At 69.9% G+C, this 12873-nt stretch overlaps 2 protein-coding genes across 3 annotated transcripts; both read right to left on the minus strand.

Annotated features, from left to right (window-relative positions):
- LOC121106477 (cadherin-related family member 4-like) lies at window positions 1–6038 on the minus strand. Its single transcript, XM_040646537.2, has 14 exons — window positions 5516–6038; window positions 3654–3715; window positions 3431–3451; window positions 3065–3306; window positions 2729–2977; window positions 2535–2630; window positions 1905–2008; window positions 1698–1834; window positions 1453–1618; window positions 1226–1376; window positions 1002–1104; window positions 485–700; window positions 270–410; window positions 1–133 (listed from the first exon to the last, which is right to left on the minus strand). Exons 1-13 carry the CDS (start codon window positions 5980–5982, stop codon window positions 325–327), a joined length of 2100 nt encoding a protein of 699 aa, XP_040502471.2. The 5' UTR covers window positions 5983–6038; the 3' UTR covers window positions 1–133; window positions 270–324.
- A 73-nt stretch (window positions 6039–6111) lies between these two features.
- Window positions 6112–12842, minus strand: UBA7 (ubiquitin-like modifier activating enzyme 7). Of its 2 annotated transcripts, XM_015292889.4 has the most exons (23): window positions 12811–12842; window positions 12580–12736; window positions 11870–12004; window positions 11699–11805; window positions 11483–11573; window positions 11223–11364; window positions 11053–11150; window positions 10817–10963; window positions 10585–10743; window positions 10322–10429; window positions 10169–10249; window positions 9946–10101; window positions 9700–9865; window positions 9425–9621; window positions 9203–9267; window positions 8940–9117; window positions 8790–8864; window positions 8462–8648; window positions 8259–8356; window positions 8096–8182; window positions 7839–8030; window positions 6502–6704; window positions 6112–6283 (listed from the first exon to the last, which is right to left on the minus strand). In XM_015292889.4, the coding sequence occupies exons 1-23, from the start codon at window positions 12837–12839 to the stop codon at window positions 6169–6171; spliced, it is 2973 nt and encodes a 990-aa protein (XP_015148375.2). In that variant the 5' UTR covers window positions 12840–12842; the 3' UTR covers window positions 6112–6168. The 2 variants fall into 2 exon arrangements, with proteins under 2 accessions (XP_015148375.2, XP_040502458.1); XM_040646524.2 differs by lacking the exon at window positions 8940–9117 and having other exon boundaries at window positions 8790–8904.
- Between the last annotated feature and the right edge of the window lie 31 nt (window positions 12843–12873).

Raw genomic sequence — 12873 nt, forward strand, 5'->3', positions numbered from 1 at the left:
CGTAGGACATCGTGGTGCCCTCAGGGTCCCCGCGGCACACCAGGCGGGTGACGGGCTGCCAGCTGCCTGTGCCGGCTGTGATCCGCAGCTCCTGCACCTCCGGGTTGCACAGCGGTGCCCGCTGAGGCACGGCCTGCCAGGAGCAGAGGTGGCTCAGCTCCATCCCGCCGGGTCCCTGTGGGTACCTCCAGCCCAGAGCCGCCCGCGGTGCAGCTGCAGGGACGCAGCACAGCGCCTGCACTGCTGGCACCCCGGCGTCACGCGCACACCTGCAGGCGCACGGCCACATCACACAGGCGGCTCCGCCGGTTCCCCGGGTCCACGTCATTGTGGCTGTCTGTCAGCCGCACCGTCAGCCGGTAGCCAGCACGCCGCGGGGGGGCCGAGGGGCCCCACCACACGGATCTCACCTGCGGGGTCGTGTGAGCTGTCAGGCACCCGTGGGTGCCCGGGCTGTGGGGCAGGGGAAGGGCTGGGCACTCACCGGTGCGTGCATCAATGGAGAAGGGCTGTGCAGGGCCGGTGCCCCCCTCCAGACTGTACTCGAGGCTGTCCGGTGGGTGGTCACGGTCAGTGCCGACCACGCGCCCCACGCTGCTGCCAAAAGGTGCTGTCTCCGACACAGTGAAGACGATGCCATTGGGGCACTCCGGTGTGAATTCATTGACGGGTAGCACCGTCACGAGCACGGGTACGCGGGCTGCGCAGCACACAGCAGCTCAGCTGCACCGGCACCATCCCATGGCCCACACTGGGCATGCTCCATAAGGACACTGGGACGGTGCCACACTGGTGCCCTCAGGGTGCCATCACTGGGTTGCCCTCAGGGATGGCATCCAGGATGCCCTCGGGGTTGGGCATCACTGGAGCCACAGGAGAGGAGCACTTCCTCCGCTGTGTGTTGGTTTGGGGATCCAAAGGGAACTTTGCACATCTGTACCTTGACCTCCCCCAGGGCGAAGGGGATATGGGCACAGGGTGCAGGGGATATGGGCACTCACTGCTCCGCAGGGGTTGTCCCCCGGCTGTCACCACGATGGTGGCCGTCAGATGGAAGCCCACAGCAGCCATTGCCTCGGTGTCATAGTCCAGGGTGGTGTTGACCTGCCAAGCCGTGGTGTCCTGTAGTGCTGGGCATCCCCCAGAGCCACAGCCTCCCACACTGCTGGGTGCCAGAGGGACCCTGCTCCCCCAGTGGGGGCTCACCAGCCCTGGCCCCACACACCTTCAGCTGTGGCCCCTCCATGTGGAAGTGGGAACGAGAGCCTGGTGGCCCCTCCAGCATGTAACGCAGGGACCCCTCATCGCCACCAGGGTCGGTGCACCTCAGTGTCACCAGCGGGCTGCCAGGGGACACAGTCTCACGCACCTGGGACCTGCGTGGGAATAGCTGCTGCTCAGCTTCATTTCCCAGGCACTGTGGAGCACCCCCTCAAAACACTCAAACCGTACGTGTAGAGGGCCGGCACACAGGATGGTGCCCGCTGCTCTGTCCCCCGCACGGTGACATTGAGCACAGCACTGTCCTGGTCAGAGGGCTGCAGCGCGTTGTACGCCCGGACGAGGAGGTGTGCACTGACCACCTCCAGCCGACGTGTGCTGCGGATCTCACCCGTCACTGCAGGAGGTGGCACAGCCTTGAGCCAAGCACAGGGGTGGGGACAGGGCAGCCATGGGGACCCTGCCACCACGCTCACTTTCATCGATGGTGAAGAGTGCTGGCGATGTGGGAGCGAGGATGGCATAGCGGACGTTGTCCCCGCTGGCGCGGACCTGCGTGACCACTTCCAAGGGGCCGATGCCCTCCGGCACCAACACGTCCTGCTGCGGGGCACTGCGGGCACAGCGGGCAGTATGGCACAGCCTGGTGCTACCAGCACTCCCACCCACCCAGCCTCACTCACAGGATGGTGACACGGGGACGGCTCGATGGCCGCACTTCCACTGTCACGGCCCCACTGCAGTTCTGCCCACGCCGGTCCATCACGTCTATCTCCAGCCTAAATGTCTGCGGGCAGCACAGGGGTGGCTGTGAGACGGCCGGGAGTGACACTGCCATCAGGGATGGGGATGGAGATGGGGACAGGGATGAGGACTGGGATGGGGGTGGAGTTGGAGATGGGGTTGAAGATAAGGTTAGGATGGAGGCAAGGATGGAAATGGGGATGGCATCAACAGTGGAGAAGGAGACGGGGATAGGGATGGGGGGGGGAAACGGGCAGGATGGGGGCAGGGATAGAGGCAAAGACTGGGGATGGAGAGGGCCGTGAATAGGGCTTGGGAATAGGAATGGGAATAGGGATGAAGATGAGGATGAGAAGACTGGCATGGGGATGGGAATAGGGACAGGGATGAAGTCAGGAATGCAAACAGGGGTGAGGATGGGATACAGAAGGGGACAGAGCTGGGGGCAGGGACAGGAATAGGAGAGCTGGAGCACTCCTGGGGTCTGCCTGGGGGGAGCAGGACACAGAACTGCGTGTGGTGCCAGGGAGGGCGGTGACAGTGCTGTCAGTGCAGGGACTCGTGCCCACCTGGGTGTCCTTGCTGGGGCTGAAGCCACCATCAGGCGCCAGCACCAGGCCCTGACGGGTCAGAGTGAGTGGTGTGCCACTGTTTCTGAGCTGGAACTGTCAGAGGAGAGATCAGAACTCCATCCCTCTGCCTGGCCGTCCCCGGGGTCTGCTCCCTTTGGGAGGCTGCAGGACAGGCGGCAGCCGGCACTCACCATCAGCCCACCCGGTGGCTGCGCCCGCACCGCATACAGGGGCGCACGGGGTGCCACGTTTGCCGACACCCACACCACGTCCCCACCAGCGCTGGCAAATTTCAAGTCACATCGCAGCGCCTGTCCCGATGTCACCTGCACATACAGCTGCCCTGTCACCTCCTGCTCGCCAGGACAGGCAGCACGCAGCATCAGCGCGTACCAGTTCACCCGGTGGGCATCGAGCTCTGCGCCGGCACGCAGCGTCACCTGTGCGGGGACACGGCGCTCACTGGGGACACGCTGCTCGGCAGGGTGCCGTGTGCTCCAGCCCCGTTCCCTGCCCCGCAGCAGTACCTCTGCCCTAAATGTGGAAGGAGGCGCACCATCGGCGCTGATCGCAATGGGGTTGAAGGGGTGGCCGGGATCGGTGTGGAGCGGGGTGACGTTGGAGCCCGTGGGGACGCCGGACTCGACGCGCTGCAGCGTGACCTGGGGGCTGCTGCTGGCATTGCTGCAGGACACAGCCAGCTCAGCCACGCGGGCACCTGGCGCAGCATCCTCACTCAGTGTCACTGTGCGTGGCAGGTCGGGCAGGGCTGGCGGGACACCCCAGGATTGGCCTCGTGTGGCCACTGCCACCAGCAGCTCACTCGGCCACGTCAGGGAACTGGGTCCTGTCCCCCGTCCCCGTGGGGGTATGGGTGGCCCCGCCGCTCTTACCTGCTGACTTTACAAAGGTCCCTGCAAAGAGAAGAGCGTCACTGCAGCCTGCCAGGCTGTCCCTGCAGTGCCCCAGGGGTGCCCCGGAGATGTCCCCAAGTATCCCCAGACTCTGAAGCTGCCACCCCCTGTGCCCATCCTGGGGCGGGCACCCGGGGAACCCTGTTCCCTTCTCCCTCTTCTTTTAGTTCCTTTGGGTGCCTCTGAACCCCGGGGTGCCTACCTGGGGCACGGAGGAGGAGGAGGAGGAAGGTGAGGTGTCCGTACGCGCCCATGGCTTGGCAGCTGTTTGGGACAAGCCGGAGCGCGTTGCCACGGGCGTCGGGCGCCACCCACGCCCGGCGTCACGCCGGTCACCGCGGCTCCCAGCCCAGCCCCGGGGCGGGAGGGGGTCAGGTCACGGCCCCGCTGCGGCCGCCGATCCGCGCCGCGCTCTCGGGAACCGGCAGAATTACCGGGCGGCTAATTGTAACCCTTCATTAGCAAACCAGAGCGGCTAATAGCCGGCAATTAACAGGCGCTGGCGGAGCGCGGGCGGGCGGCGGGTCTCCGCTCCGCTCCCCTCCCGCTCGTAGCCCGGCGCCCGTAACGGGGCCGCCTCGCCCCGCGGGTCGTGTCCGGACGCGCCGAGCGGGGCCCCGGGGCGGCGGGCGGGGCGGGGCGGTGCCGGTGCCGGTACGGGCCGGGCTCACGTTACGGCGGCCCCATTGGCTGCGGCGGGCGGGGCGGTGCCGCGGCGGGAGGCGGCGGGCAGGGCCGGGGCTGAGCCGCGCTCCGCTGCTCCGCGGGGCCGCGGCCGCTCCGCCACCGGCACCGGCACCGGGAGCGGGGCCGGGCCGGGGATGCACAGCGCCCGTCTGGACGGCGGCCTCGGGCAGCGCCGCGCCGAGCCGGTGAGTGCCGCGGGGAGCGGGAGGACGGACGGGTCGCGGCGTGTCGGGGCGCGGGTGACATCAGCGCGGTGACATCACGCGTGGGAGCACCGCGCGCGGGACGCGGGGCGCGGGCGGGGGGCGCGAGGCCGGCGGGGAACGAACGGCGAGCTGTCAGCCGCGGTCCCGACTCGAGCGGCACCGGGACCCGCGGAGCCCCTCCCGCCCCGCGCCCTCCCAGCGGGACGGGGTGGTGCGGGGCGGTGGCGCGGCGCCAGCTGGGACCGGGGAGAGGGAGAGGGACGTGGGGACGGGGGAGCGGGGAGCGGGGACGGGGCGCTGCCGGGCGGGCGGCCCCGCGGGCGGCGGGACGGGACGCGGAGCGGGCCGCCCTGCCCGCTCGGCTTTCCGCGAGAGGGAAGCGGACGTAACAGCCAAGCTTTTGGGCTCAGACAATAGGAATTCAAGAAAGAGGAGCGGCCCGGCCGCGGGGACGGGGCGCTCCTTCCGCTGCCGCTCGGCAGCGCTCCCCGTTCCCCCGCCGCCCCTCAGCCCCGTGCGGTCGGGGTGCGCCGAGCCCGGGGGGAGCGGGCCCAACGGCAGCCGGCGGTCCTCGCACGGAGGGCCCTCCCAGGGGACGTCGCCCCGTCCCGTCCCGTCCCGTCCCGCCGATCGGGGCGCCCCGTGGCGGCGAGGGGCCGGGGCGGGGGCGCGGGGCTGCTGCGTGCCTCGACCCCGTGTCACTTCCCGCAGGCACGGCCGGGCTGGGCGCCGCTCGCTCCCCGACATGCCGCCGCACGCCGGCCGGGGCTGCGGGAAAGCGGGGCCCGGGGCTGCGGGCGAGCCGGGACCTGCGCCCGCCGCCGGCCCGCCGCTGAGCCGCCCCCTCTCCCCGCAGCGCTGCCGCCGGGAGCACATGCCCGGCACGCGGCCGGCCGAACGCGACCCCCGCCCCGCGCCCCGCCGCCCCGGCTCGGCCTGCAGCGAGGAGGAGCAGGGGGGCCCGGCCGCCCGCTCGCCCCCCGCCAGCGAGCGCAGCCTGGAGTGCGACTCGGGCTACTCGGAGGCGTCGGGGGGCACGTGGCGCGAGGACGAAGCGCCGGTGCTGCGGCGGCACCCCCCGCCCTGCCAGCGGGCGCACCGCCTCTCCGCCGGCACCCCCGCGCCCGCCCCCGCCCGCCGCGCCCGCCCCAAATCCACGTCGGACGCCTGCCTGGAGCAGTGGCGGGCGCTGGAGCCGGCCGACGGGAGGGACTGGACGGTGTCGCTGCTGTCGCAGAGCCGCAACCGGCAGCCGCTGGTGCTGGGGGACAACTGCTTCGCCGACCTGGTGGAGAACTGGATGGACCTGCCCGAGGTGGGCGCCGAGCCCCGCCGCCGCCCCCCCACCGAGCCCTCGCGCCGCCTGGGCAAACCGCCCGCCTTCCTGCTCAGCCTCTCGGGCAACGTGCGCCGCAAGCTGGCCAGCATGGCCCGGCCCCGCGGCGCCGAGGGAGGCCGGCCGGGGGGCCGCGACCCCGCCAAGCGCCTGTCGTGCCCGCTGGGGCTGGGCGGGCAGCCCAAGGGAGCCTGCTTCCACCAGTCCCACAGCAACATCGCCCAGCTGGCCACGGACTTCCACCGCTTCACCGCCCTCATGAACAGCCGCAGCCGCCAGCCCATCATCTGCAACGACGTCATCGGCTACATCTAGCTCTGCCATCCCCCCCCCGCTGTAAATAAACCCCCGTTTTGTATGATACGGACGCGGCGGCCTTTGTGGGGTGCAGCAGTGGCAGGGGGCGCAACGCGACGAGCTTGTGCCACAGCTTATCCTGCAGCCTTTATTGCGTGGGGCGGGCGGTGACAGCCGGGGACCCCGCAGGCTCAGGGCAGGGTGCAGAGAAGTGGGGGGCAGGCGTCCTCCAGCTCGTCCCCAGCACACACGTACTGCAGCTCCAGCTGCCGCGGCTCTGCGCAGCGCTCCACGCCATCTGACAGCCTGCAGCCGGGAAAGGAACGGTGCGCTGGGCCCCCCGGGCTGGGAGAGCCACACTGGGCCGGACCCCAGGCCCGCTCCCCAGCCCCCATGGTCGGGGGCCGGCGGGGGTCCAGCGGGGGAAGCGCTGCCGGCGGCAGGATGTTTACCCTGCAGCTGGAGCGGAGCAGGAGAGACGGGGGCCCTGCGGCACCAGGACACGGCCAGAGCCGCCTGCCTACCTCTGCGCCTGCTGCCGTGCCCGCATCTCCTCCTCCTCCTCCCCGTCGTACAGCATGGTGCTGCCACGCAGGAGCTTGGTGACGGTCCAGCCGTGCTCCTCCTGCAGCCAGGCCAGCAGCTCCCGCACCGTCAGCGCCTGCCCGTCCTCCCCAATAGCACGCACCTCCAGCCGGTCCCAGCAGCTCCACTCCTTCCCCCAGTACTGCGAGGGGAGCAGGGAGCATTGACCAGGGCTGGGGACGGGGGTTTGAGGAGAGGGGGCTCGGGGACAGGGAGCTGGGAACGGGACACAGCCACCCCCCGGCACCGCTGGCCCCAACCACGCACAAAGCCCCATTGACGAGCAGCCCAGCCCCACACAATCGCCTCTTCTTGTGCCTGCGGCCCCCGGGGTTTTGTGACCCCGGCTGCAGGCCGAGTGCAGGATGCGGCCCCAGCACTTGGCGTGGCCGTCCTCCATCTGCCCCGCTGCAGGCAGTGCTGTGCTGGCCCCGGCCGTGTCCCGCGGATGCTGGCAGCGGGCCGCCCTCGCCTCCTGCCTTCTGCTGCCTGCGCCGGGAGAGGCCTTAACCCCATCCGCACCACCACACACACGCCACATCCCCCAGGCCACGGCCACGGCGGGCTCTCAGGACCCCATGGTCCCACCGGGCACCGAGCCATAGGACAGCTCTACTGCCACGTCCCAGCACGAAGTGTCACGGAGCGGCAGCGGGGGCCCCGGAGCAGGATGCCGGGCACAGATGGGGACCAAAGGGCACGGAGCACCAGAGCAGCATCCTCTGCCTTGGCATGGTGCCAACTGCATCCATGGTGGCACGGCCCTCAAAGGGCCGCCCTGAGGCTTACGGCACAGGGCCGGGCAGCGGGGCGCAGTGGCAGGAGGGCCGTGGGGTGGCTGGGCAGCCTGAAGCCAAGCTGCAGCCGGCGTGGAGGCGATGAAGGCGCTTCCCTCCCTCCCCCTCTTCCTGCCCCCGGCCCTGGGCCCCCCGGGCCAATCTGGTTCCAATCGGCGCTTCCTGCCGCGCAGGAAGGGCTGCCTCGCACGCCATAAACCCCCAGACAAAGGGGCCTCTATCGCCCAGACGGTCCCAATCTGGGCCTGCCCCCCAGCCCCTGACGTGGCTTTGCTTTCCCCCCTCCGGCAGAAAGGGGGGGAACCCCGGCCCTGCTCCCCCCGCAGCCGCAGGCAGCCCCGGGCCCGGTGCCAGCTGCTCGCCGGCTGCTGCAGCTGCTTCCCATCAGCCAGATGCGAGTGGCTGCTGCAGCCCCACACACGCTAGCCGTGGGGCACACCGTGGGGCTGCTGGAGCGCCCCAGGGAGAGGGGGTCCTACCCGGTACGTGGGGGCTGGCAGGGGCTGGATGCGGAACAACAGGCACTCAGACAGGAACAGGTTGCTGTTGCGGTAGCACCGGAGGTCTCGGCATCTCCACACCAGCTTGTAAACCTCCAGGCACGCCAGGGCAGCCACGGCCGCTGTGGTGGTGATGATGGCGGGCACAATGCGCCCAGCGATGCGCTGGCTCTGAGGACAGAAGGGGCATCACCAGCAGCCCTGTGGGGAGGGGGACCCTCGGGGACGGCACTCACCGTCAGCCGGTCGGCAGGCGGGATGCTGTAGTTCTCTGCGCGCAGATTGGATGCAGCTGTGATGAAGCTCAAGTGGAGGTCATCGTCCTGCAGGGAACAGCGTGGGGATGTGGGCGTCCCATGGGAAGCAGTGCCACCTCCCCGAGCCCTGCAGCTGCGGTACCTTGTCATAGTGGATGGGGTCCATTGCCTCTGTGCCCCCTCCTAGCTCCCGTTTCCACCGCGCCAGCTCTTGCACGAGTTCCAGCAGCTGTCCAGGCTCTGGGGACGCAGGGGGAACAGGCCAGGAACCCGTTATCACAGCTGCAGCTCCTGGCCCGTGCCTCTTCATCAGGCTTTGGGGACACAGACGTGCAGTAGGCTTACCCAGAGCCTCCTCCACCTCTTCCACGCCCTCTACCGTGGGGACGTAGCGCCCATCCTTGGGCACGAAGGGTGGCAGCACCGTGTGGCAGAGCACATCCCGCGTGGCCACCCGGTCACCGCAGGATGGCAGCCTGTAGGTGTGAGCCAGGAGGTGGGCAGCAGCCTCCACGTATGCCAGGTGGGTGTCCTGCAGTAGAGAGAGGGGGATGGAGGCGCCGCTCATCCTGCATGCTGCGGAGCCCGTTCAGGTTGCGTGAGCAGCTCTGCCCGCTGCCGTGCCCACTGCCCACCAGCAGCTCTCCCCGGCCCCACATCTCCATGCACTCACATTGCTGATGTCGAACGTCAGTGGGTGGGGACACCTCCTGTCCCCCGACCAGAAGGGCACACCGGGGCTGGATTCCTGCCGCAGGGAAAGCCGAGTCAGGGCTGGGGATGCCTCTCCAGCAAAGGGGGCACAAGGGGGGACCGTGCTCACATGCGAGGGCGGCACGTCGTGCAGCAGCTGTGCGATGCTGTTGTGGTAGCGGAGCTGCCAGTGCCGGCGGGCCCAGCGCACGCAGTCCCCCCAGTCCCGCGGCCGCTCCTGCAGGCTCCTCCGCACCTGCTCGGGCACCACCAGCCCTTCCCACCGCGGCAGCTCCTCGGGCAGCTCCCTGCAAAGCCAGGTGCTACCAGCACCCCTGCAGCACTGCCACGTCTGTCCCTTGAGCCTGGCCCTGCTCCCGAGTCTGTACTCACCCCAGGAAGCGGTTCACGCTCTCTGCAGGCAACTGGAAGAGTCCCTCGAACTCATCACGAGCCCACTGCATCGAGGGGATGGGGCTGAGTGCCGGGTTCCCACGTGACCCCTCCCCATTCACCATGATAGTGACCCCCTGGCAGGAAGCAGCCGGGGCCACATCCTGCCGTCGGGATGGGATGGGACACCAAAGGGCCAGGTGCAAGGATCCACAGCCATACCTGCAGCGTATGCTCGATGGCACAGGGGAAGAAGCGCAGCGTGCACAGTGGGAAGCTCCCATCCGCGGGGTCGCTGCCTGGCTCCAGCTGCTGGCTCAGGGGGGGCACCATGGCCAGCACGTTGCCCTTTGCCCCCTCTGTGCCCGTGTCCAGCAGCGCCGTGCGGGAGCGGATGCAGCAGCTCTCCAGGTAGGCGCCTGCGGGCAGTAGGGGGGGATGCATCCCTCCTGGTAGCATGGAGACAGGGCTCACCCCTGCCCCACCTAAGCACTCACGGGCCGTCAGCGTGTCCAGGGCACTGACAGCGCCGTCCAGCCGCCGAAAGAAGGTGCTCCCAAAGAGCTTCTCGGTGCCGGGGCCCAGCTGAGCCTGGTGGGCTGTCACTTTGATGTCCGGGTTGATGAGCCGCACAGCGGCTGCAGCCACCTCCGCCTTCGGCTTCTGCGGGGCACAGAGCTGGGACGGCTCTCTCCTGTCTCACATCCCCGCACTGCCCAGGTCTCCCCCTGCTGGGAGCTCACCCCCACGTCAGCCTCACGGAACAGAAGCTGCCGGTGCAGGTTGGAGCGTGCGATAGTGTCCATGTCGGTGACGGTGATGTCCCCGCCCGGCCCCGCTGCCAGCCCCATCATGGCAAAGTTCTTCAGCAGCTCGCAGCCGATGGCGCCGGCTCCCACCTGCGAGGCACAGCCGCTGCAGCCCAACGCCCCAGCTGTGCCACGCCACCGCCCGCACGCTGCTCACCACGAAGTACTTCTGGTGGCCCAGCTCCTCCTGGAAGTCGGCCCCGAACACGGCAATCTGCCCGTCGTAGCGGGACCCCCTCTGCCGGGAGAGGGGTGGCTGTGAGCGGGGGTGGGCACAGCGTCGCGGCACCCAGCAGCGACGGGCACTCACCGGGGCGCAGTCCTCCGGCATCAGCCCCGCAGCCCCCTCCACGGCCAGGCACTCCAGGGCGTCAAAGTAAAACCACTGCTCCAGGGGCAGGAACTTCCCCGTGATGGCCTGGGGCGAGCGAGGCGCCCGTGCCCAGCATTGGCACCGCGTCAGCCCACCCGGCGCTCCGCTCCGAGCGCCCGGAGTCCCCAAGAAGGCAGCAGGTGCCCTCTCGTGGCCACCGAGCGCTTGGGGACGGCAGAGCCCACCACGTCCCCGCTCACCTTCATCGCCTCCTGGGCAGCCAGCGCGCCCATGAAGGACGCCACCGGGCACAGCTCCCCGGCGCTGACGCTGGCGAACGCCCGCACGACGTCCTCATCCAGGGGGCCCAGCGCTGAGCCCAGCTCACGTGCCAGCTCCAGCACACGCTCAGCGTCCTCCTGCGGGCAGAGGGGCAATGGCAGTGCAGTGGGGGGGCACGGGCTGGGGAGGGGGGGCTGGGAAGCAACTCACAGGTGCCCGGGGCTGGGGCAGGCGGCCCCGCTGCTGGCGGAAGGCGTGCAGAGCCCAGAAGGCGGCGTGCAGAGTGCGGCTGCGCAGCAGCTCCGTGGAGCTCCTGGTCTGGATCCTGGGCATCGCCAGCGCCCGGCGGAGGGGCTCCTGCTGACACAGCACGGGGACCGTGGGGACACGGTGGGGGCACGGGGCTGCCGCTGGGGGTGGCAGTGCCGTGGCGCAGGGGCACGTACATACGAGCGCTCCTGGCGGGGCCGCACCTCCGAGATCCGCCCCCCCCCACGGTATGGCGAGAAGGCGCTTGTGTCACCGATCTCCAACCTGAAGGCATCTGGGGAGCAGGAGGAGATGGGCGTCACAGTAACCACCAGGGACCCCCACAGCCCCCAGGGCGGGCACTCACCCAGCACGTGTACAGGGCAGGGCTCGCTGCTGTTCAGCTCCACCATGCCCTCCACACCAGAGAACATCACCAGGTCACCGTCACTGAAGCGGTGGCCGCGGTTCTTGTCTGCCCCTGCGCAGGTTACGATCCCCGGGTTGCCCTGAGATGTGAGCGCGCGGGTTCAATCCAGGCAGCACGAGGCATCAAAGCAGTTTGGGTCAGAGACATGGAGCTGGAAAGCCACCACGCTTGGCAGGGACAACCGCAGAGCTTCCTACCTGGGAGACGTGCTGCACGGTGGCACAGAGCGGGTCCCCTTCCACCGGGTCACGGACAACAAAGTGCTCCCCGAAGTCACAGAAGAGCTGCCTGGGCAGGGACAACGCAGCCCTGAGAGTGGCCAGGTCCCACCCACCGGTGGGATGGGGACACGGGGGGACGGGGCAGGGTGAGAAGGGGCAGCCGCCCGGTGCCACGCGGTGCTAAGCCCTTACCCTGCCAGCCCTTTGGCATCGGCCACGATGAAGCAGATACCCTTGGCATGGCAGATGTCCCCGATACGGAGTTGCTCCTCCAGCGGGGACTCGGTCAGCAGCACCACCTGCGCAGGGCTGTCAGTGGGCACTGGAGCCCCACGGCACTCCTGGGCTGGGGGCCAGACTCACCTGGAATGCAGCGAGGAACTCCTCCGACAGCTCCCCGGGGTGCACCGACACCTCCACATCAGGGTTCAGTGCGGCCAGCAGCTGCTGGGACACCTCAGCACGGTTCCGGCCCACACCGCGCTCCCCCTGGAGGAACTGTGGGGCAGCGGCACTCGTGGCCTGGGGGCACCGATGGGGGCCGCACCCGGAACGGAGAGCCCACACCCCATCCCCAGCGCAGGCACCCCAACCCCCAGCTGGGACAGGGGTCTCCCAGCTGTCCCCACCCCCACGGCTCCTCCATACCCATTACTGGAACCCCCACCCCTGCGCCTTCCTGCGCTCACCGCCATTAATGGGACCGAGGGCCACTTCCCAGACCCCCACCCACCCCTGTACCCCTTACCGGGACCCTGCCCACAGCCACGCCCGTTAATGGGACCCCTGCCTGTACTCGCACCCGTTGTCAGCACCCCCGGCCCGTACCTGTGTTCATTCCCAGAACCTTTGCCCGTAGCCCCACCCCACCAACACCCCCACCCACACGTGTGCCATACCACCGGCAGGATCCACACCCGGAACCGTTACCAAGCGGCTCAGACCCCTTAGCGGAACCCATACCCACGCCGGGATGCCTCCCTGCGCCCGTACCCATTCCCCCAACCCCCCCCGGACCCATTTACCGGGACACCGACCGTGCCCACACCAGCGGCCGTACCGCCCCGCCGTACCTGCACCCCGCCCGGCGCCGCGCCGCTCTCGTGCAGGACGACCCTCCGCGCCCCCGCCAGCACCAGCGCCGCCGCCGCCTGCGCTCCGACCCCGCGCAGCCCCCCCACGAGCACCGCGGCCTCCCGCAGCCTCCGCCCGCCGCCGCCCAGCACCAACCTGCGGGGCACGGCGGGCGCTCAGCGGCAGGAAGGCGGCCGCTCGGACCCCGCCGCCCGCGGCCCCGCACGCACAGCTGCCGGGAGTAGCGCGCGCCCGCCATGCCGCCGCCCCGCCCCGCCGCGCCGCGCCCCGCC

Source organism: Gallus gallus, chromosome 12 (genome assembly GCF_016699485.2).
Source record: "Gallus gallus isolate bGalGal1 chromosome 12, bGalGal1.mat.broiler.GRCg7b, whole genome shotgun sequence".
NCBI classification, from domain to species: domain Eukaryota; kingdom Metazoa; phylum Chordata; class Aves; order Galliformes; family Phasianidae; genus Gallus; species Gallus gallus.